The sequence below is a fragment of the Pseudochaenichthys georgianus genome, chromosome 1 (assembly GCF_902827115.2).
Source record: "Pseudochaenichthys georgianus chromosome 1, fPseGeo1.2, whole genome shotgun sequence".
Taxonomy (NCBI): domain Eukaryota; kingdom Metazoa; phylum Chordata; class Actinopteri; order Perciformes; family Channichthyidae; genus Pseudochaenichthys; species Pseudochaenichthys georgianus.
The window spans coordinates 17,111,717-17,135,915 of record NC_047503.1 but is presented as its reverse complement, the minus strand read 5'-3'; the positions used below and the strand labels follow the sequence as shown (position 1 = coordinate 17,135,915).

The 24,199-nt window shown below is 39.0% G+C and overlaps 3 protein-coding genes across 5 annotated transcripts; 2 read left to right on the top strand and 1 right to left on the bottom strand.

Annotated features, from left to right (window-relative positions):
* Positions 1 to 584: 584 nt before the first annotated feature.
* On the bottom strand, positions 585 to 7,908 carry tk1 (thymidine kinase 1, soluble). Its single transcript, XM_034098901.2, has 7 exons — positions 7,734 to 7,908; positions 7,493 to 7,524; positions 6,985 to 7,098; positions 3,593 to 3,686; positions 3,382 to 3,471; positions 3,017 to 3,136; positions 585 to 2,516 (listed from the first exon to the last, which is right to left on the bottom strand). The coding sequence occupies exons 1-7, from the start codon at positions 7,797 to 7,799 to the stop codon at positions 2,346 to 2,348; spliced, it is 687 nt and encodes a 228-aa protein (XP_033954792.1). The 5' UTR covers positions 7,800 to 7,908; the 3' UTR covers positions 585 to 2,345.
* A 401-nt stretch (positions 7,909 to 8,309) lies between these two features.
* Positions 8,310 to 15,944, top strand: afmid (arylformamidase). The gene is made up of 11 exons (XM_034098782.2): positions 8,310 to 8,468; positions 10,220 to 10,310; positions 11,484 to 11,588; positions 11,672 to 11,720; positions 11,807 to 11,892; positions 11,989 to 12,061; positions 12,747 to 12,844; positions 12,981 to 13,059; positions 14,251 to 14,386; positions 15,104 to 15,208; positions 15,405 to 15,944. Exons 1-11 carry the CDS (start codon positions 8,439 to 8,441, stop codon positions 15,432 to 15,434), a joined length of 882 nt encoding a protein of 293 aa, XP_033954673.1. The 5' UTR covers positions 8,310 to 8,438; the 3' UTR covers positions 15,435 to 15,944.
* Positions 15,945 to 16,036: 92 nt separating this feature from the next.
* cant1b (calcium activated nucleotidase 1b) lies at positions 16,037 to 24,197 on the top strand. Of its 3 annotated transcripts, none has more exons than XM_034098659.2 (5): positions 16,037 to 16,714; positions 20,380 to 20,976; positions 21,056 to 21,196; positions 21,392 to 21,595; positions 23,243 to 24,197. In XM_034098659.2, the coding sequence occupies exons 2-5, from the start codon at positions 20,439 to 20,441 to the stop codon at positions 23,611 to 23,613; spliced, it is 1,254 nt and encodes a 417-aa protein (XP_033954550.1). In that variant the 5' UTR covers positions 16,037 to 16,714; positions 20,380 to 20,438; the 3' UTR covers positions 23,614 to 24,197. The 3 variants fall into 3 exon arrangements, with proteins under 3 accessions (XP_033954550.1, XP_033954467.1, XP_071062326.1); XM_034098576.2 differs by lacking the exon at positions 16,037 to 16,714 and adding an exon at positions 17,576 to 18,354; XM_071206225.1 differs by lacking the exon at positions 16,037 to 16,714 and adding an exon at positions 18,410 to 19,402.
* The last annotated feature ends 2 nt before the right edge of the window (positions 24,198 to 24,199 follow it).

Genomic DNA, 24,199 nt, shown 5'->3' with positions numbered 1-24,199 from the left:
TGACCGATGTACTACTTTCATCAATCATAACTTTTTTGTTTTACATTCGATTGCATTAAGGCTTTGTGATATCCTTCACGGTAGACATTTGAACATATAAAATTGCTGATCACCACTTTCATTGAATTTTGGATGATTTAGTCAACTTCCCAAAAAGAAATTATTAACCATCCGGATCAGATCAAACACACTCTAGATGTGCCCCCCCCCCCCCCCCCCCCCCCCCCCCCTTATGTGCCCATCCCCCAATGTGAATCACACCTGGCACTCACAAACACACACACAGAACAATTTGACACATTTCCCGCTCTTATGTTCCCATCCCCCCACATGGATCACACCTGGCACACGCAATACATGTTCAGTGTCTGTTCTTTGTATATTTGCTGCAGTTTTTCATGTATACTAGTCTGATACAATATTTACAGTTTGAAAGGGTGTTAAATGAAATTTGGTGATGATTCATGTTTTTTGTGTTAATGCAGTTAAAACAGGACCGGTCAAATTTGACCGTGAACATCAAAGTAAGGGGGGGAAAACGAAGAGAATAGGAGTGACGCTCAAGAGTTTGTCAGGATCAGAAATTGATTGTAGTTGTATTTATTAAACATGACGCTACTGTGGTACCACATTGAAGACATTTGTACAATAAATGGTTGATTATAATGTGGAAAACAACGTGCATGACCTACTGAAGCCAAATATGATAACAATCTGCTGTTGATTTGTCTTTTGTGCCTTAAGGAGAGGAAATAAAGTCCAAAGGGTTTGTTGAATAAGTAAAATGTACCATGATTAAATATTAATGATATATCATGTTGAAACTATTCAATTATTATTGGAATCCGATTATAAATCAGTTAAATCTGCAAAACTTTGAAATGTTTGTATCTTCTTCTGGTTAAGACTGAACCAACCTCAATGACAGTGAGTCTCTAAATTGAGCCTTTTTATTTACTATAAGTATTGTTGATGTACCAAAAGGCTACAGCTCAATATATAATATACATTTGTAACCCAAATACATTTTTCGTAAAGTTAAGTGCTTTTATTTAGTAAGGTTAACTTGTATTTAATCAAGGTCCATGTTTGAGATGTGAGACTAGAATGATTTGTAAAAACTGGCACTTAATACTGCTTTTAGCTCGATTTGTTTTTTGTTATGTTTCAATGTTGTAGTTTTTTGGATGTTTAAGACATGTGTTGCAATGATTTCATATCATGGTGTAAGAAGCACAACGGGATTTTACTGGAGACCTTATTTGTTTATGAATAATATCAGGCACAGGATGTAGTTACAGTACATTCATGATGTTGATTTAATGGTAATTCCAGTTTTCACTTTTTTTTTTTATTCCAATCTTCCTGCTCACTGCAAGGCCTTCGAGCCGGATTGAAACAGGTTATTTCGGTCCTCTGTAGCATGTGACTGAGTTACGCAACAGTCAGTGTAAGAGTTAAGAAACATGTACTGCACGTTTTAAAAAGTTGCACCATTTTTATTTAAGAGGCCCGCTTGTGCTTTTTCAGTTTTGCTTCCTGTAGTGTGTAATAAAGGTATTTGTGCATTTAAATGGTCTGCAAAAGCTAAAATCCCAAAATGTCTCTCCCCCATTGGACGCCTGTGTTTACTTCCGTAACATGGTGACATCACTATGGTTCACCCATGCTCTTATTGGCTAGCACTCCAACACATTGTATGTAATAGACTAATGGGCAGGACATCTCTAAGTGGTTGAGCAATCACAAAAGAGCGGGCTAACCAATCAGAGTAGACTGGGCTCAGGTTTCAGACAGAGGGTGAAAAGAGGTGCTGCAGCAGAGGCAGTAAGAGAAAAAGAGCGTTTTGAACATTAAAGCATGGAGACATGTCAGAGTAGACACTAGATACAAATATGAACCTGAAAATAAGCATAATTTAAGTTCATTAAGAAACCACCACTGCATTTCACATGCACAATACATTTAGTTAAATAATTGAATATCTTACATTAGGCAGGCTTGAGATAAAGATGTTGAAAGAAACTAAAACTACATATTAAAACCACAGAGTAGTTAAACCTATGAAAGTTAATAAGTTGCTTAAATAATTGTTTACGGCCATTTAAGTGCAACTTTATATTATGAAACAATAAAAATACATGCAACTATACAACACCTAATACCAACAAAGGAAATACATTATTATGTTCAAATGTAGTTATTTAGCAGTAACTTAGAGGCACCGTAAAATAACAGAAAAACATTTAGATTTAAGGAAAGCCACTCCAATGCGCACACACACAAACAATTGATTACAGGATTTGTTCCCACTGCTCAACTTTTGCAGCAAGTCTTTTTTTTGTTCAAAGTTGGAGAGAGGATAAAACCTTCCTGGGAAACGCAACTTTTCCTCCGTTGGTGTTTTGTGGAGTTTCGCTCTTGCAAGGAGCGCTGTTCTCTTTTTGCACCACCAGACCGCCGTAACACTTTCTACACACCGCCTGGTACTTGTCAGTTCCACCAATCACTTCCACCTGTGGCAGAGGAAACATTGTTACCAGGTTATAAGATTTCTTCCCCCGTTAATATACCACCAGGAGTCAAGGTGATGGACACAACTGATGATGAATTCGGGCCACTGTTGGTAAAAGAGGCAAATTCCCAAGAATGTTTTGGGATGAATGTGTTATATTTCGGGAAGAAATACTTGAATTTTTCTACAAGACTTGAAGGTCTCATTTAAAAGAACACTAGATATTTTTGGTAAAATTTCATACATTTCCCAAATTCAGAAGTCACTGATAATTACCCCCTCTCCTGCCTTATATTGGTCTTAATACACCCTCTTACACACCATCTAAATCATTTTATAACTACCGCTGAAAACACGAGATTTCAAATAACATATAGGCTTTTATTGAAATAAGTAACTGTTTGAGTATTGCGAACAGATTTTGGTATAACCATCTTGTTATAATATAATTCAATATATAGACACGCCATAGTATTGAGGGAAACAGATCGGCCTCCGCACCTCCTTCTCTGTTCCTATCCTCTTGGTGTAGGCAGCCTCTTTGTAACACTGCATGCAGACGGCGTGGAGCTTCACCACGCTCTCCGCTAGAGGGATGAGGTTCAGGATGTTTCCAAAGGGCTACAAGAATGCACAGAACAGCAGTCAGAAAATGGATGGAGGTTTAATAACATTACAAGGACAGAACACTATAGAGAGTGATAATGAGCGCTGTTAAAGAGTGCTGCTCATGCAGATTGTTCACCGTCCTCGCTTAAGAATGTTTTTATTGTCTTGGACTTTTTCCAGACAGAGGTGCATTATCAGCATCCACACAGTGTCTCAGTGATGGTGAAATATACATCGAGACAAACACAGATACTCACTTTTCTCTGAAAGGTTCCATCCAAGGCAGCTACAATGACTATCTTCCCTAAATTGGCCATTTCTTCACAAAACTCCACGGTGTCTGTAAACTACGATAACACAAAAGAAGCAGGGATTGGTTAGTGAGGAATCTGTCTCAAGTAAGACATACTGGTTTCTACAAGTGAACAATATAAAGAAAGAGAAAATGTGAAGCATATATACACTTACAAACTGTCCTTCATCTATTCCAATGACACAGGCTTGTAATGCCTGAGGCCGCAAGTCTCCAAGACGATTGGCTGGTACAGCTTCCATTATGTTTCTAACAGATGGAAAGAATAGAGGGGGGACATTAATATTGTCACAGATTTTAAAATGTATCTTATACTAGTAATACATTGCAAGTTACTTTATGCAGGAGGTGTAACAAAATAATGACTTAAGACACACCATAACGGAAGTTTCTGGAAAAGGTTGACAAATTTTAAGCAGCAGGACGTAATGAAACGGGAAGTAAAAGGAAGATTTATCTAGTAACAGTGATAGGAATGACAACAAAGATGAACCATACTTGGCAGGAATAAAACTAACTGGGAGAAATATAGCTGAGTTGGATCACGGACAAACTTGTCAATGTTAAGTTAGTGGATGTGAAGAGAAGAGGACTGATCATTGTGGAGTGTGGTTCACAAGCACAACTAAAGAAAGCGTTGAGATGAACAACAATGGAGGAAAACCAAGTGTCGAGTTTCCGATTTTCTAAGAGTTTCTCTAATCAGAATACAAAGGTGACAACAGAGTACCGTCTTCACTTGATGCCAGTCGATTCAACATGTGTGACACTCTGCACAAGGGAGTCTCCCACCGCAGCCAGTTGGCGTAGTTTTGGCACAATACCGTTGTATATACCGACGTTAACAGCAGCCTCGTCTGTGCACATGGCGACCAACTTTGTCGTCCAGTGATCATGCCTCCTGGAAGTGCTTCAAAGATCCGTCTTTTATGGCCTGCGCAGTTCGGTCAGCACCCAGTTCAATCAGTCCAAGAAAGTCTGAAGCAACTCGCCGTTGATGGACACGGACACAATGTAAACGATCTCCTGCTCGGTTTTTGTGATGTCCTCAGATCCATGAGTAAGCACCCCCGGAAATTCAGCAGACTTCAACTTGAGTCTCAACTCCCCACTGATAGTTTGCACGATGGTCTTCATTCTCCGTGTCCCCCCCTTCATGTGAGTGATAGGCGCTTCCGAGATTTACCCCTAGCCGCTTCAGTAAAGGAATATCCTCAAAATGGGAAGACATGGGACGTGCATGTTTAGCTTTATGAAAGTCAAGGAGAAAAGAGCAACCGGTCAGATGGGGACCTTACGTTACCCACCGTCCTGGACACTAGCTTACTCCCGCCCGACTTGCCATCTTCGTCCTCGCTCCCGGAGGAGCAGACTTTGTCGCCCCAAACACCGCCTCGGTGGCCCACATGTCCCAGGGGACCTCTGAAAAGAGAGCCTTCCCGGGTACATCTAAACAATATTTAAGTCTTTATTTCCATGTGCAGAGTAGATAATATGGCAATGAAAAACTTCAGTCCCAGGCTCCTCCAACAATGCAACATAATATAGACATAAAACAAATAAAATAGTTCAAGGAATAACAGAATAGAAATAAAATAGTGCAAGAGAATGTTGTAAGATGTGCAAGTAAATACAAAATACAATTGAAATAATTTCAAGAAGAGTTTATAAACACTTGAATATGATATATAGATAAATAAATGATAAGATGCAAACAGATGAATGTTTATGGAGGCACTTTACAGAGCTCAGGTGTTGAATAGTCTTATGGCCTGTGGAATGAAACTGTCTCTGAGGCTGACCGCGACAGACAAAAAAGTTTGTGCTGGGGTCTTTGATAATCCTGTGGGAATTCTTCCTGGGCCGCTGGGAGTAAAGGTCCTCCATGGATGGCAGCTCCGTCCTGGTGATGTGCTGTGCAGTTTTCACCACACTATGTAGAGTCTTACGGTTGAGGGCGGTGCAGCTGCCGTACCAGGCCGTGATGCAGCCAGTCAGGATCCTCTCTATGGTGCACCTGTAGAAGGTCAGGATCCTCTCTATGGTGCACCTGTAGGAGGTCAGGATGCTCTCTATGGTGCACCTGTAGAAGAAGGTCAGGATCCTCTCTATGGTGCACCTGTAGAAGGTCAGGATGCTCTCTATGGTGCACCTGTAGAAGGTCAGGATGCTCTCTATGGTGCACCTGTAGAAGAAGGTCAGGATCCTCTCTATGGTGCACCTGTAGAAGGTCAGGATGCTCTCTATGGTGCACCTGTAGAAGGTCAGGATCCTCTCGATGGTGCAAATCAACTTCCGGTGAGACCGAGGAAATGAAAAATAAGAGAAGTGAGAAAGGGCCCATGTTGAACCTCCTCAGCCTGCGGAGGAAGAAGAGCTGCTGTCGAGCCGTTTTGGTGATGGTGTGAAGAGTCCATCTCAGGTCCTCAGTGATGTGGACACCGAGGAACCTGAAGCTGCTGACTCTCTCCACCGTAGTCCCATTGATGGCGATGGGGGCGTGTCCCTCTCTCTGCTGCTTCCTGTAATCCACAATCAGCTCCTTTGTTTTGCTGACATTGAGGTGGAGGTTGTTATCCTGGCACCAAGATGTCAGGTTTTCGACCTCCTCTCTGTACGCCGTCTCGTCGCCATTGGTGATCTGGCCGATGATGGTCGTGTCGTCAGCAAACTTCATGATGGTGTTGGAGCAGTGTGTGGCCACGCAGTCGTGTGGGAACAGGGAGTAGAGGAGAGGGCTGAGCACGCAGCCTTGAGAGGCTGGTACAAGAACCCAACTCGCCTGTACAGTGGGGTAAGGCTGTCATTTTGCAGCTCATGGTATAAAAAGTGGGTTATTTTTGCACTGTAGTTTGTAGTATAGAATACCGTTCCGTTTTACACCTCACACATATATTAGTACTCATTTGAGATAAGAGTACAAAAAGTTAAGCTTAATTATATTTATATTCCGTTAAGCCAAATTGTAAATAAATGTGTTAAAAACACCTACCTGGTAATAAACCTGCTTCTGATTTTGATTATAAGTGTTTTTGGAAAAGGCAGGTTATTATTTATCCAGTAGTGGGCAGTAATGGTTGGGATTCCAACCGCCTTTAAAAATAATCCAAGAAGAAGATAAAATGAGAAGGAATGTCGCCACTAGAGGTCCCCTTTTGCCAAGGTATCAGGACCACAAAAGGCACACAGTATTTCTTCCTTTCTCTTTAAAAGCAAATAATACAATCCTATATTTAGTTTAAGTCGAATTAAAGTCTACTCTTTTGGACAAAATAATAATTTATTTTCTTGTAGAAATATTTTAAGCAATCTTAGCTTTACATTGTTCTTTTGACATTTCTATTTACTTGGTTTGTTAAGTGCAAACATTTTATGTTACCTTATGTATCACTTGTTTTTGTAGGGAAATTGCAAAAACAGATGTGCAAACATTTACAATTCAGAGCAAGGTAACAAAGTCTTAAGATCTTTCATTTTTGTTATATTCACAAACACAAAGCCCACACACTGGTATATTTCTGTAAATCAATTAAAACAGGGTACTTACTTGTCATGTGTTGCCACGCCTGTGTCAGAATAACGAGTGTCTTTTGCATACTTGATCACCAAGCAGTTGTACTGGGCTATCTGGAACCTGCGCACTCTCCTCAACAGTTCAGTGCTTCGCAAATAAAGATAATAGTTTAGTTAACGTCAGAAGAAACATAACTGTACATTAAAAATGACATTTCCTCTTTAACAACAATTTCAAACAACATTCTACTACACCATAAGCACGAGTCAACATATATTGTGATATTGTTTAGTATAATGTGCAATATCGTTTTAAAGTGGTGCTACAATGTATTAAAAATTAAAAGCAGACTATATAACTTGTTATTCATAACCTCAATAGACAGCAGCTGGGTAAACAATTGAGGATATTTGGCGGGATTTTCAAATATGAGCGGAATATATTTTTAACATTACTTTACAATGTTGAAACTGAATGACAACAGCTTGCAACTGATAGAAAAGGAAGTGCATTTTTACTGTTTTATGGATTAAAAACTCACCTTTTGCCTGAAAACATTGGTCCAAAGATTATCTAAAAACAAGAGTGAAGGACGGTTAGTAAGACTAAGGAAGTCGGTCAAGTTGGTACAGCCTATGGTCAACAACACACATATAATTGATTTAATAAGCTAATACTCAGTTCTGTTTGTCCAATTTAAAAAGGCATAGCCTACTTTGTTCACGTCAGCAAATTGATGGGATGTAAATTGAGGCAAATACAAAAATAATAAAGTCACTAACCTGAATTTGTCCCCGTGCTTTCCTTGGTGAATTTGGCAGAACTCTTGGGAAATCCACACAGTCCATTTTGACTTAAATACGCTTTAATTAAGTAAATACAGTACAAAAATAACATATAAATGTAGTCACACAGGACAGTACGACTGAAACCGACTGTTAAATATTTCGCGCGCTTGCAGCTTCAAGGAAGTTTATAGACCAATGGTCACAGAGTCACATGATTCTTGAACCAATCAGCTTCCACGGTAATTCGACGGATGTGACGACTGACTTAAATGACCAATCAGCCAACTCTGACTCCCATGGTGGGAAACGTATGTTTGGAAAAATTGGGGGAATAATCACCCCGTTCCCATCCTCTTGTTGAGCCTCATATTATATCACTCAGTCAAACAGGTTGTTTGACAAAAAGTTTCATATTTCTTTAAGAAGAAGAGCATTAAAGAAATATGAAACTTTTTTTTAAATCAGACAAATATCTTTGCATGATTTCACTTCCTCAGTCGATGGTTTGTCAGATAGCGATTGCTATGAAGACAATATATTCAGTAGTTTTCCCTTCCCCCTCTCTGCTGTAAACACGTTTTCAAGGTCTCGCCAGCAGTTACAGGGAACCGTTCAAACTGAGCTTCAGTCTAAAGTGCAGTGCTTCAGCTGTGGCTCGGATTTATCTGCCTGCAAACCTTTGAAACTCCAGGAGAAAACATGACACACTGGACTGATCTGAAGAAAGATGTAAGAGTGGTACACCTTTTATTTTAATCTCCTAGTATTATGATAGTGTTGTGCGCAGAGGTGGGAAGTAGCTAAGTACATTTACTCAAGTAGTGTAAGTACAATTTTGAGATACTTGTACTTTACTTGAGTGTTTCCATTTTTTGCTACTATGTAGGCTACTTCTACGTCACTATAAATCAGTGGTAAATAGTGTTATTTTACTCCACTACATTTACTTAATACCTAATACCAGATTTTGATTTAATGATGTGAAATATAATCAACTCTTAAATCAGACTTTAGTTACAACTTGAGTAAATACATAAGCTACCCTGCAGTATACAAAGTCAATCAAACTAGCTGCACCTTTACCAGCTTTGATAACACTTTAATACATAAATAATTATAATCAAAACATATAATATATATTATTCTGAAATTGACCTATCTGCATAATGAGTACTTTTGCTACTTTAAGTATATTTTGATGCTAAAACTTTTCTACTTTTACTTGAGTAACATTTTGAATGCAGGACTTTTACTAGTAACAGAGTACTCCTACACTCTGGTACTTCTACATACTTGAGTACAAGATCTGAGTAATTATTCCACCTGTGGTAGTGCGTATGAGAATTATAATCAGTGGTGGAGGAAAAGGCCAAACTAGTAATACCGAAGTGTGGACGTTAAAACTAAAGTAAGTCTTGAATTCAAAACTGTATTGGGTAAGTGTCAAAGCATTCAAAATATAGGAGTGGCAGTTGGTAATGCATAATAAATCTGAATGATTAACTCATTCATATTTACCATGAATAATCTAAATCTGCGTAGCACCTAATATTATCAAAATAACTTAAGTAGAGTATAAAGTAGCTTTCAATATTTGGAGAAGAAGGAAAAGTACTAGAAAAAGAAAATACTCAAATAAAGTAGGCTTCAGTTACTTTAAAATGTTATGATTATAAAACATTTTTTAGTTATTAATACAAATAAACCATAATACCATGTATTATAAATGTTATATATTTTAATAAAATGGGCATATTCTTACTTGAACTGTTATGTTTTATATATTCATTTCATGTTATGTTTTTAGTGCACAATTTTAATTAAACTGTTTTTATTGAATTTATTTAGAATTAGACACGGGTATATTGGCAAAAAGTTAACACATACATATAAGCCAATTTACTTTGTGTAAAATGGTGCTTACATAAACATAGTAAAAGGAATGTAATTGTAAAAAAGGAGCAATTATATAACTATTATAAAACATCTTGCTTTTTGAAACTATAACTTTTTTATTTATGTTTAGGCTACAAGAACAATAATATACTAGAAAAATATCAATCAATCAATGTTTATTTATATAGCCCAATATCACAAATGTTACATTTGTCTCAGTGGACTTCACAGTTTGTACAGAATATCAGTATGACAATAGGACACCCTCTGTCTGACCAATAAGTAAATACAACAGAACATGACAAGTTACCCTGAAGCATAAAATAAATGCAGTATTACAGAATAATAATAAAGAAAGGTTGCTCCATTTTACTTCCTTGCATATTTTCTGTAGTTATATTTGTCTACTCTACATCCTGCCCAATGCAGTTAAAATGGCCCAGCTCTCAGCACGATATGAACTCAGAGACTGAAGCAGGGGGCTAATGCTACCAGGGGAGGGCGCTGTTCACCGTGTTCCTCTGCGGCTCATGGGGGTCGGTGCCTCGGCTCTCATGGCTGACAGCAGTCCCTCTGTGTGACAGGAGCTCGAGAAGCAGTACTCCCCCAGCCGGTGGTCGCACAGGATGTCTGCAGACGACGTGATCAAGGCTCACGTGAAGGCTCTGAAGGAAGGTCGGTGTGTTTTGAAGCTAACATGCTAATTAGCAACAATGCCCATACATCCGGTTATTAGCACACAGGGCAGGCCGGGGTAGCGTCAGAGCAACACAGGTGTTCAGATAAACTGTAACCCCGTGGATATCTGTCAGTGTCGGAGAGTTTAAGCCCTAAATAGGAGATATATATATTTTTAAAGATATTTGGAAACGCAGGCTCAAGCTATGAAAACAAATGTCAAACGTTTTTTAAATGAATTAATAGGCTATTTTTAGACTATATTTGTGGTATAGGCCTACTAATGTAGGCTATATTCCTTGAACAACTTCAATGTATGGAAGTCGTCAGCATAAACAACAGAGGCTATAAAAACGCCTCTTCTTTACATATTCTATTACACATTTACTTAGTGAGACATTCATTAAATTGGGTATGCATACTGTCCATGGTTTCGCATTGAAAGCTATAAAAAGGAAATTGTATGAGGGTCTTTAAAATATGTTGCTCTTCCTTGTTAATTTTGAACCAGAAACATGACTATTGAAGTGTTTAACATTTTCTGTTTTTATTTAACCTCATTGAGACATGTTCTGGTGTACAACTTTACTGTGAATACATGTTGTTAAGTAAAAGTAATATATTTTTTTTTAACTAGTTTATTTATATAGCACTTTTCAACACGGCAATTCAAAGTCCTTTACAAAAATGAAAGACATTAAGAACATTAAGAAATAGTGCAGCGGAAACACATTATAAAATGGCATTTAAAAAAACAGTCATTAAAAAGAAAAGAGAATAAAACAAACATGAATAACACAAGTATAAAATAAATGAATAATAGTGTGTAACAGAATAAAAAAACATGTTATTAGTTATTGACTATCTATAATTGATGAGTTTTAAGTTTTCTGAAAATCGGTTTCTTTATAAGTATAAAAGGGGCGTTCTCCTTTCAGCCATACAGATATAATATTATGTTAGGATATTATCAAGTGCAGCCTTTTAAAACATATGTGGTTCACAAGTTGTGAATGTATTTATGTCAAAATGTGAATTCATGTTCCCAACTTCTTTTAATATTGACTAACTCATCATTCCATGCTTATTATTATTCTGTTTTTTAACTTTTATGTATTTTATTGCATTTGTTTCTTCACAAACTGATATTGCTTCACGGTGTGTGTCCAGGTACGGAGCGTGCCCGTGGTCTGGCTCAAACGTTGCTCAACGTGCCGTATGGGGAGGGAGATGGAGAAAAACTAGATGTCTACATACCCATCACCAACTCTTTGGGTACATACATGTGTAACATATGACATATACAGACACATATTTAATGTGTAGGGGTTTAACTGACCTGATTCTCTCTGTTTCAGATGTCCCCCTTGTTATTTACCTACATGGAGGCTACTGGCAGAATCTCAGGTACTGCATTATACTCTCTCTTGCATCTCAGTTTGATTTCAATTTCTTGCTCATGATTTTGACATTGATCCTTTTTTCTCATGCAGCAAGGAGGATTCAGGATTCATGGCTGTTCCACTCGTTGGTAAAGGTGTAGTGGTGGTTGCCGTCGGCTATGACATCGCCCCCAAAGGTACAGATTTTCAATTCTGACAAGGTTGTGGAAAGTAAGACATTTTTTTATGTATATGAAATGGGGATGATATCCTTCTGCTTGTGTCTGTTTCAGGCAACATGGACCTGATGGTGTCTCAAGTGCGCCGCAGTGTTGTGTCTGTTGTCCAGCAGTATTCTCACATCAGGTACCTCTGCTTGTTATCGGTGATACTTATTACTGAAAACATTCATCTTAAAAGTATAATATGTAACTTTTTCAATTACAAAGGACTGGATCTCCTTTATATATTTGTATTTATCTCTATACCTGTGCGATTCAAAATGTTTCCAAAAATGTTAAACCTAAAGAAATATACATTTTCAATCACAGTAACAGTACGTTTCATTTGGTTTCCTCCAATCGTGTTCTATTTCTTTTGTGCATGCGTCAGGATTGAAGCTGTCATAAGTGTACTCTTTATCCATTTTTAAGCCACAATTGTTTTTTTAAATGTATATCTTAACCAGATGAAGGGTTTTAGTCATCAGGCATCTTGATCGGAGAAACAAGCTAAGCAAACATTAGCCACAGCTAACTGGGAAGCTTTGTGTCTGCTGAACTGCTTCTGAAAAACACAGATTTTAACAGGAAGCTGTTTTCTCTGTGTTTTACAGCTTTCAATCACTGGTTGGTTTGTTTTTGAGAGGAGGAGATCTTGGTGTTTTGTTTGTCTCCCAGCTAGTAAAATATGTGGAGCAATGATCGCAATAGCAGTTACAACAACTCCAATGATCCCATGCTCCTTCCATGTTTCGCAGAACTCTGACCCTGCTCTACAAAAAGCCACAAATCCACTGTATCGGTTAAACTTCTTTTAATCTGTCCATCAGCGGCCTGTACCTGTGTGGTCACTCTGCCGGGGCTCACCTGGCTGCCATGGTCCTCTCCACTGACTGGTCTGAGTACAGCATCACTCCTCAGATTAAAGGTAAGGTCCGACAGGTGAAATGCGTCCAACTGACAAACACTAAATACGTTAAAAGAAGCAGACACTCAGAACAGTTAAGACCAATACAGCTCATGTGCTTTTTATCTTTGTTGTATTTTCTCTAATTGTCTTGTAGGTGCTTTCCTTGTCAGTGGAATATTCGACCTGCTGCCCATCCTGTCCACCTACGTCAACGAGCCTCTGAAGATGACAGAGTACTTTCCTTACTGCAGTGCATGTTCCTTTTAAGTGCAATTACTACAATTGCTACACACTTTTTACAACCTACCTGTGCAGAACCAGGTTTACATAATTAGAGTTCTGCTGAAAGAGAACAGATCTTAAGCTGGTTTATGCTATATGAGTACAGGGACATTGGCGGGATTCAGTAGTTTTTGTTACCATTTCTGGTACCACTTTACAATAAGACTACCCTTATAAAGGATTCGTGATGGGTTTATAATTAGGTTATTAATTAGGTTGTAAACACTTTATTAATCATTAAGAACCATTTATAAACCAGTTCTAACATAGTTTTAATACATCAACACAGGCTCACTATTTGGCAAGATGACTAAGCCTTATATTGGCTACTTAGCGAGAATCAACTCAGTGAGCAACAGATACCAAGGATGCTGGATGATGAAGAAGACGAAGTAAGCTAAGTAGCCAATATAAGACTTAGCAGTTCAGATAAATGTGGGCTCACTATTTGGCAAGCAACCGGTCACAGTTGCCCTGTTTATCTCATGTCTTATAAAAGCTTATTAATGATTTATAAAGTGTTCACAACCTAATTAATAAATGAATTTCAAACTATTCGTAAACCCTTTATAAGGGTAGTCTTATTGTAAAGTGGTACCCAATTTCTTATTATGGACATTTGCAAGTCAGATAATACAGAACAACTTTGGATCGGTTCTTCCCAATCCATCTTAATTTGGAATATCATGTGGAAGCTATACATTTTCTTTGGGTCATTTACCTCTCCAAACTCCACCGATCATTGAGTTGCATAAATCCTTTTGTGGCTCCCGGGAAGAGCTATGCAAATTGTGATAAATTATTCTATTAACATCAGTCTTAGTTTATAAATATTCTATAAATATTTTATTTTTTCCAACAAAATCAGCTATGCCATGTATAATCTTTACATGATACTACATTTTGAGCTCCTTTAATTCACATAACTACTGGACCAATAGTGAACTGCAAAGAGAAGAGCTTCCAGACTAAAAATGAGATCATGATCCAGATGAGGAATCAATGTAGTTTGAGTTAATGTAATGTGTTATTTTCTTTGTGGAAGAGATCTGTAAGGATGTGTCTGTGTAATAATCCTGTGCTGGTCTGTTGTACCAGTCCGTATTTGACTCCTCTGTCCCCCGGGTGTCTCCTGTTGGCAGGGAGGTGGCGGTGAGGAACAGCCCCAGTCAGCTGGTCCCTCAGCTCAAGCTCTCGTCCTCCAGCTGCCACATCATCGTAGCCGTCGCTGAGAACGACTCGCCGGAGTTTCGCAAGCAGTCAGAAGAATACTACAAAGTCAGTGCTCCTGATGAACACTATTACTGTTAGATGTTAAAGGTAGTATTTATTTAAAGTGGAGCTGTCTTGTGAGCAATACAGTGAAACAGGCAGGATTGTGTAGTGTGTGCATCCCTGTTTAAAATCCAAACAATACCTTACTATTAAAAACATAGCAAACAAGCGCTACTGATCAACAACTCATTGGGGTTGATTTTAAAGGTTGCAGATAATTATTATTTTTATCATCAATAATCAGATATTTTTACAGATGAATGGCTTTGTTTATAAAATGTCAACAAATAGTGACAAATGTCCATCACAAAATGTTGAACCCAAGGTGAACTTTGATTAATTACTTGTTTTGTCCACACTGTTAAAGTATACAATTTAAAAAAAAAAAAAAAAAAAAAAAAAAAAAAAAAAAAAACCTGTAGGAAACTGTAACAAGACAAAATGTTACATTTTATATTTGAACGTTAAACAATTAATTAGGAACAACATTTTTTTAAATGGATGGATTAAATAGATTCTATCATTTTTAAATCAATATTTTGTGTCAAAATATTTATAATAAGCGTGTTGTGTCTGGGATCATTTTAAATGAATGACTTCCTCACTGTACAATTACCCTTTAATTACCCTGTTGCTATTCACCATGAGCTAATAGTTTTTTGTGATTTGTAAGCATTCTGTGAATATGTATTCTCTTACCTCTGTCTCCTTGCTTTAAAGACTTTGGAGGCGTCAGGACTTGATGTGACCTTGGAAGATGTGGCCAACACAGACCACTTTACTATCATCGAGCAACTTGTAGATGGCGAGTATCACCTGACAAAGGTACAAAGACTAAAAAAACAAAACATGATGAATGTTAATGCTATTTTCCATCATTTCTTTCTGTACTGACAACAGCAAAAGCCATTGTAGTAAACTTACGTTTTTATTAAACATCAAACCCATTTGAAGTAGTTTCCCACACAAAAATCTTGGTAGGAGCAGTTGTGTTTTGATTAATTTCTATTTTCCTTCGTAGCTTCTCTTGGAGACGATGGGGAAGAGCTGAGGTGGCAGTCTTTGATCCATCATCTAATATCCACATACCTCTGTATCCACATGCACCTCAGAACAGGGTCATTGTGAAATGATAATGATAATATATGCATTATTTCAGGTTTGTACAACAGTAAATGTTTGACTAGTTAACTATAATTACCTCTATGTTCACTGTAGCTACTACTGTCAGAACCCGAGTCACTATAAGGATGATGATTGTAGCAAATTCTACTACTTTTAAACCTGCTCATATTCAAACAGACTATTAACCGGCCATGGTGCACAATGTTATCATCAAGAAGTACTCTTCCACCGGCACACTGAGAGTTTTAGAGCTCATGATTAGTTTTGGCATATTTCCAGTGTTTTGTAAAAGGGTGGGTCTGTCTCTTTTGTGATTTTCGTTCTTGTGACAATCTGAACCGCCACTTAAAGACCATGGGTAGGACAACAATACTCATTTCGGGAGTGCTGATGTATCATACAAAAAAGAATAAAGCTTTTGTTTTGTATACACATATCTCCCCAGGGAAATTGAATGAACACTATATATTTGCACTGTTTATTTGAGCCTAATATAGAAGATAACTGATATTTAAATGCACATATTTTTAAAGATCAAATGAGACAAAATGTCCCTGATGCACATTGTTACTGCGCTTGTTCTAGTATCTTTGGTAATTGTTTACAAAATGTGTTAATCATTACTGTAGATTATAGAGAGAATCATCTCAATAAATATATATATGTGAAAATCTCTGTAATGATGTTTTATATGCATACTAGTAGAAGAGATTTGCTTTAATTTGATTATAGTGCCATATTATATAATGCTCCAAAATAAGATGGTAATGTCTTTGGATAAAAGTGTATTAGGGAAATGTTTACCACTGATATAAGGTAGGCCCTGGCTTATCCCAAATAAAGTTTATAAAATTCCCACAATCTAAACAAAAAACCAAGGTAACTTTATAAGTCAACTTCATGTAGCTAAAATGAATAAAGTCTTAATAAAACAGCCCAAATAATACCTTAATACACGTTATTCTGTTTAGTTTTACTTTAAGTTGTAGTAGTTGTGAATTTGTAGTCAATACATCATATATCAGTGTTAATTATTTGGATTGGTTCAACATAATTTGCTGTTCAGTAGTTGCGGTTTTGGGGGCAGTTTGGGAAATTGAGTGTTGACGACATCAGTTGGTCTCCAGGCAGGAGTAGCTAATCGCCCGGAGATCACAGCCCATCAAATATGGCCAGTCGGTCGAGCTTGGATACCCTCTGCATCAGGTAAGCCTTAAGGTTTTTAAAGTTACAAAATGATGACCTGATGACTCTTACCTCCGTTAAGCGTCCTAAGTCCAGTGAATAAGAGCGTTAGCAGTTCTAACGTTAGCATGACATAAGAGTATGCTAGCAGTCTGAGTTGCTAGCTGGTGTTAGCTTCACGGCTAACATGTTTAAACGGACCGGTGTACTTCCAACTCTTCATAAACAAATGCTTAGCTCTCTTTATATTAATCGACATTTCAGTATTTCTGATGAAGGTCATGGTTAAACTTTTTCTGGGACTGAAGTCAGCGTTTTAAGGTTGACTTTTGAACATTTTCACTTTTTTGAAAGCCGGTCAAAGTTTATTAGTGTTACCGGGAGTGCACAACACCGGCTCGTCGGGTCCGTCTGTCTTGGTGGCTGGCAGGCTACATTAATGTACTTATCAAAAGAGGAATGTTGCTTCAGCTTTAACGCTATCTTGTCGGTTCTACAAGGACTAATGTTTGTTCTCTGTATTTCTCAACATAACAGTACTGTACACAATGTCTTGAAACCGTTGTTATGTGGGCGGGCGATGCTGAGGTTATTTACTACTTGTCTGTCTACATCTTATTTTACCATGTTAAACATGAGTTAGTATTTGTTATTGGTAAAAACAAATGTGTGTATTGAGCTTAATAGGTGTTGGATCTGTAGTGTCACTAAAGGTCTGACAAAGTGACAAAACCAACAGAAGACATACAAACATTTGCACTATGGTGGTTGTCCCTTTTTTAATTATCCACTTAATCTGATATATGTATTACAATGCCCTCAAAGGCCACTGAGACATCCCTGTCAAACCTCTGATGAATATCAGTTAGAAAGAAAACAAATGTCATAGGGTGACTGAGACCATGAGAAGTGGTTGAATGCTCCAAAAAAAGCTTCTAGGTGAAAGTTATGTTTTTCTTTTGTAGGAATACATCTGTAAATATTAAATGGGGACACTCTTAAGTTGTAACCTTTGGCTGCTTAATAAACTGGATTCATTGATAATATGAATACGAAATTATACAATTTATGCAATTGACATCCTCTGAAAATTGGTGTTAGGGTCTATGACGAGCACAACTCAGGAAACAGTCAAGATTTAAAAAAGTCAAACACACGTCTGGAAAAGAGTGCTGCCCTTGTTGTGACCTTAAATGACACAGCGGGCATGAAACATAATGGAGACTTGGACGTATTAAACCATCAGGGGATTTAGACTTATATTTTCTGTCTTAACATCCGTCCACCATTTCAATCTCTTCAGTCCTCTTTGGAAGTGCAACCTTGGCTTTTAAAAGTGGTTTCAAAATCCTTTGTTCAAGATTCACTGTGTTCCCCCGCCGAATAATCAATTACTGTAATCCCATTGTTATTCTAACAATCACACAGTATACCTTATTTTTATTTAAGCCTCCCCTTTTCATTTTTGGAGTCAACAAGAAGGGGTGGAAACTTGAGATAGGGTAATGGAGAGAAAAGGAGGAGAGTCTGAAGATAGGGATCAGTTATTCATGTGGGTCAGACGGAGGGTTGAAGTAGACCTAAAGTTTAGTATGGGATGCGTGCGAAGGAGAACAGCATGATGGTTACAGCGTGTTCAGGAGACGAGAGGCAAAGGAAGGGTGAATAATTTAATTCATCATACAGCGAGGCAGTGTTTGGTTCTGTGCTGTAGAGAGACGGGGAATAGGGACAATGCGTACAATAGTGACAATAAGGGCATTATTTGTTGGCCAAGTTTGACATGTCTGCGTGTAAGCATGTTAGTTGTGTAATATGAACTTGTTGAGAGAGTCGCTGAAGAGGCAGAGCGCATATGTAATGGTTAATAGTTAATACCAGCTGAATGGGATGTGGCTGAAATATTTCCTCAAACCGGTTTGTGTTTTTCTCCCATGTTTTGGAGTTTTCTTCAGCTGCCTAATATTGATCTCTCACTGAGACCAACATTACCGCTGACGCTGTTGTGACATTTATTTTGGGTTGCTTAATGGTGATAACTTATCCATTTAATTGCTCTTACTTCAGTCTCAGAGTTATTGCCACAAGTTTACCATAATTGTGTAATTTACCATGGCATCATCCTCCAACGCTAACAATTCCATTCATTTTGTAGATGCATTGCCACTGTAACTAATTATGATTCAATCTCAAGCAATCATTTGTAATTGCTAGGAAAGTGGTAAAAAATGTTTAAGGAAATGGCTTTCTGAACTGCAAGCAATAAGGCTTTTCGGTACTGAATGTGCAAGGAAAAACATCTAGTAAAATTACCATAATTATAACATTTGGTCAGTTATCACTTCGCAATGATTATTTTTTAACCACATTCAGTTAGCATGAAAGGGTTGATAGAGCTATGACTTATGACTGTACATGCTGGTAACTCTTGACAACGGAAAGGTCAAGGTTAATCTTGGCACTCTAGTTCTCACAAAACAAGTGCACCTCTCATATTTCAGCGTGCAGGGTGTCTCTTGGCGTCTCATTCTAACCCTACACAGTCTTCAGAACATTGACTTCACAGTTTTAGATTTGGTCGTTTGGTGAAATCACAATATCCTATTTTCCTATCTTTGACCTTAAGATGAGTTCCTTACAATCTTACGTTTACTATTACCAGAACACATTGGGCCTGAGAGGTTTCCGACTGATACTACAACTCATCAGGTGTATATTTGTATCTTTTCAAATATTTCTTCCACGAACAGATGAAGTATTGGCTTGTTTTTTACTTGTTGACATTGCATTTTAGCTAATGCTCTTTAGTCAATTCCCTTAATCCACAGAGGACGTTATTAATCTCATGATTTGATCAATGTAATGGGTAGACGAGGGCCTCAACAACATTCTCACTCATTAACGTGTCATATTTTGCCTCCCTAAAGATGTGTCTTATTTTCAATTTTGTGGAGGTGGTCTTTATTTGTGTGAGATGACCCACCTGTGCTTCAAAAACTCTTGAACCCTTATGTCCAAGTAAAAACATGAAAAAGTCTCACATCTATTAGAGTTGACTGTTTTTGAATGTGCTGATCCGGTATTGGTCCAACACTGGCAAAATCACTGGACCGGATCACGGGGATAAGGAGTTTAACCAATCATTGAGGTGGAGGCCACATCAAGTGTAATGTTATATGTGAAGTGGTGCCGAGCAAACTAGTTTTCCCCACACCGCACAAGCGATTTACAGTTTCAGTGTACATATAAACATCATTTGACCTTAACATCAAAACAGAGCGAGGACGGGCCTTTAACCTACTCAGTATGCAGATTAGAAGTTCTGCTTGAGTACAACAAAGCTCTGTTTTGAACAAAGAACAAAAGAACTAGCCGCCTATTTTCCCAATTCGTCATCCTCCCCACGTTCATTCTTTCATCTTCCCCAGCCATTGTTTCGGTGTTATTTAATCCAACATCCTACAGATCTTTGATAACATTTGACAAAGAAGCTGCAAATAGGGTTTGTAATGTTCATGTAATGAACAATAACTTAACAAGGTGTTTTGAATACCTAAAGAAAATATGTATATTGAATTTTAAGCAAAAAATATAGATGCATTAAGATTTTTATCTTTTTTACAGTTGTTATATTTTGTAAAATGCCACATCCCCCATCTTGCCTCTAATGTGCCTCTCTCCCTCAGTCCCAGGCTGTAGCGAACGCCCCCCCTCGTCCGAGCCTGAGGATGGAAGCGATACTTCGATGAGCTCCTTCGGCCTCTATGTCCGGGGCCTCCCTTTGGCCTTGGCGTCCATGACACAAGCTACCGCCTCAGACTCACGCTTCCACCCTAAATGGCGGGCGATCACGGTTGCGACCCTGCTAGCTTTAGTGCTCATGCTATACCTGAACCGGACAGTAGGGGGCAGAAACACTGCTACAAGAGGTGACTATCGCAACAGGGTTCACAGTTTGCAGATGCACAGCGAGGGTGCAGGGGGCCTCCTCAGGGACATAAACAGACAGGCTGCAGGAAACCCCTCCCGCCACCAGAGAGGGTTAAGACCTTACAACGACACGTACCCGTTAAGTCGGCCGGTGAAGACGGAGCACGGCATCCGCTACCGTATCGCCGTGATCGCAGATCTGGACACAGCGTCACGCAGCTCTAAGGACCAGACGTGGTTCAGCTACATGAAGAGAGGATACCTTACTATTTCAAACAGTGCCGACAGACTGGAGGTGGAGTGGGACGCTGACACGGTCACGCTGGAGAGTCATCTGGCTGAGAAAGGACGAGGTACAGGGACATTAACAAACACACTATTCTCACAGTAGAATGTTGGTTACCTCAATGTGTCTTTGTCCCGGTGTTGCAGGTATGGAGCTATCTGAGCTGGTGGCGTTCAACGGTCACCTGTACAGCGTGGACGACCGTACCGGCGTGGTGTACAGGCTCGAGGGCAACCAGGCGGTCCCCTGGGTCATATTACCCGACGGGGACGGCTCCGTCTCCAAAGGTCAGTCTGAAAATATGTCCATATACCACTATCCATGTATTTCTATATTTCTGATTCTGATTTACTTCAACGTCACAACCTCTTTTCCACAAAAAAAAGTCTAGAAATGAACCAAAAAAAGTAGTGCATTGAAGCCTTTCTTATATGGTTTTGGTGTTCAAGAGGTTAACAAATCACTCCTTGCTTTGTGTGCAGGATTCAAAGCAGAGTGGCTGGCAGTGAAGGATGAGCACCTGTATGTTGGCGGCCTGGGCAAAGAGTGGACCACCACCACTGGGGAAGTCGTCAACAACCACCCAGAGTGGGTGAAGGTTGTCGGTTACCATGGTGACGTGCAGCATGAGAACTGGGTGCCCCACTACAATGCACTGCGGAGCGCCACAGGGATACAACCACCAGGTCAGGACTTTTCTTTATAGTCCTGTCACATACACTATCACTGTTGGTATTGGATCTTATCAGGGGCACTGATGGTGCAGTTTGAGTTTCAGATCTTGGGGGTTCCTTATTAAAAAAAAAAAAACAGGAAGAACAATGCTGTATATAAAATCACCATTCATTTCACCAGAGGTTAACGTTTTTTGCAACTTCTTTAATGAAGAAAAAGTTGAGAATTTACAACTCAACCTAAGAAAATATATATAAAGTTTTTTTTTTTTTATCTTGTAAATTCTAGGTTTTTTTCTGAGAATATTACACCCCCTTTCCTATCTCCATATTGTTTGTTTTTTAAATATCTACAACAGACCTAATACACTGTCTGGTTGAGAGATGCAGAGGGAAAATGTAGATGTTTTGAAACTTAAAGCTTCTCTCATCTGTATTTTGGCTGCTGGACAGTTATGGCGCATTTCCACCGCAGGCCTCGCTCGACTTAGTACGGGTTTGTTAGGCCTTGTTTAGGCCAAGCTCACTTTATGCTGCATTTCCTTACAGTTTAGGAACTGGGCAGTAACTATAGTAACGCAGTGTAGGCGGAGCCGTGACATCATCTTCAATGAGAACCACAAAAACAACATCAGCCGTTAGCCCTCAGAGCTCACAGCTCCTCATATCTGTTCAGAAACTAGACAACATTTAAACAAGTACAAACCACAGACTGCCTGTGTCATGGCGAATACAGTCGCTGGTTTATTTATGTCTGTATAGGCCGTTGTTGTGAGTGTGGACGGTCGGAGCATATATTGCGTTAGCTTAGCCGATCTCCATTTAGACAACAAATAAAATCAAGTTTTATTTATATAGCACATTTTTAAACGATTTTTGGTCGAACCAAAGTGCTGTACATATAATAAAAATACCCTACAGTAAAGACACTTCAGTATGACAATACGACACCCTCTGTCCTTAGACCCTCACATCGTACAAGGAAAAACTTCCAGAGAAAAACCCCACAGTTTAAAGGGGAAAATGGGAGAAACCTCAGGGACAGCAACAGAGGAGGGATCCCTCTCCCAGGATGCCGTGTGTAAATCGAAAAGATAATACATTTTACAGCATATAGACCGAATGTTTGGAAATGCATGTGTCTGTAATAAGAAGATGAATCACGCATTTTAAAAGGTTTTTCGCCTGCAGACTTGTCAAAGCATTAATTTATGGTTTTTACTAACCGGTATCAGTATGTTGTTACTTCGGCATCATTTTGAAACGTGTATTACAATTAAATCACGGTCAAATATGTTCATCTTGTTGTAGTTGTAGCCCCCTTGCCAGCGATTCTCTCTCTAGTTTAGCAAACTCAGCCCTGTTTGTTGGCCCCGATAGAACCACGATTTTGTCGGGCCAGAAAAAAGGTGGAAAAGTAGTCCCGGGCCGGACCGAGGCATAGTGGAAACGCAACCAAAAACGGGCACGACACGCTTAAACCGCGCCATGGTGGAATGCGCCATTAGAGGACATTTTGTGAGTGAATCACCCCCAAGGGGTGGGATAGTTGGGAAAAAATATATTTTGAGAAGTAAAAATAACACGCATGAGTGTTACATTTGGTCTCCATAACTCCTCATACTCTTCTTCACTTTATTACCTGTCCTTGTCCTATAGGCTACCTTATCCATGAGTCAGCAGCGTGGAGCGAGCGTCTGCAGCGCTGGTTCTTCCTCCCTCGGCGTGCCAGTCACGAACACTACGAGGAGGCAGCGGACGAGCAGCGTGCCGCCAACCTCCTCCTGTCCTGCCCCGCAGACTTCAGCTCCTTCACAGTGCGGCACGTCGGACCGCTCAACCTCATCCGCGGTTTCTCCTCGTTTAAATTTGTGCCAGGCACAGACGATCAGATCATTCTGGCCCTGAAGTCAGAGGAGTACGCAGGCAGCATCGCCACCTACATCACTGCCTTTACGTTAGACGGCCAGGTGCTGATGCCCGAGACACAGATAGGGAATGTGAAGTTTGAAGGGCTGGAGTTCATTTAAGAGGGGCAGAGCTGAAGGTGTGCAAGGTCTAGGAGATTAAGAAGTGGACTGAATACGTGCAACACTCTTGTTTTAAGTCTTTGTATTAAATTCCCCTCAGTTCTGCTGTGCAATAATGTGACGCTACTTATATTCCAGATGAGTCTGGGTCAAACAAACAATATAAATAAGGAGCTGTCAGTGTATGAAACCCCAGGTAATGTGGATCTCTTCCCCAGCAGCCAAACGCTGCTGCTCACACACTCAGGATAACATACTTTTAAAGGATGGAAATAAATATCCTTTAACTACTTGAAATATCAAACTCACTCAATAGTCTGTGCTTTATCTTACCTGATCAGACGCACTGAAATCTCATATATAATTTATATTAATGTAATGGGTTTATTTACTTGATGCATATCAACTTCTGATTCATAAGCTACATGTGATATTTTTTCAACCTCACATTTCTCACTTATTTAAAATAAACTGAACATTATAAGCTTCTCAGGCCAATATGTGAAGCACCAGCTATTACAATTAAACCGTAACATTTCTGTAATAATTTTGTATCCTCTCAAAATACAAATATTTAAAATATATT

Coding starts and splice junctions, on each gene's coding strand:
- tk1 (XM_034098901.2), bottom strand. CDS start 7,799: ATGGACTGTGTGGATTTCCCAAGAGTTCTGCCAAATTCACCAAGGAAA. Junction 7,099..7,492: donor CCAATGTTTTCAGGCAAAAG/GTGAGTTTTTAA, acceptor TTATTTGCGAAG/CACTGAACTGTTGAGGAGAG. Junction 3,472..3,592: donor GAATAGATGAAGGACAGTTT/GTAAGTGTATAT, acceptor GTGTTATCGTAG/TTTACAGACACCGTGGAGTT.
- afmid (XM_034098782.2), top strand. CDS start 8,439: ATGACACACTGGACTGATCTGAAGAAAGAT. Junction 8,469..10,219: donor GGACTGATCTGAAGAAAGAT/GTAAGAGTGGTA, acceptor TCTGTGTGACAG/GAGCTCGAGAAGCAGTACTC. Junction 12,845..12,980: donor CATCACTCCTCAGATTAAAG/GTAAGGTCCGAC, acceptor ATTGTCTTGTAG/GTGCTTTCCTTGTCAGTGGA.
- cant1b (XM_034098576.2), top strand. CDS start 18,291: ATGCGTGCGAAGGAGAACAGCATGATGGTTACAGCGTGTTCAGGAGAC. Junction 18,355..20,379: donor AGACGAGAGGCAAAGGAAGG/GTGAATAATTTA, acceptor TCTCTCCCTCAG/TCCCAGGCTGTAGCGAACGC. Junction 21,197..21,391: donor GGACGGCTCCGTCTCCAAAG/GTCAGTCTGAAA, acceptor CTTTGTGTGCAG/GATTCAAAGCAGAGTGGCTG.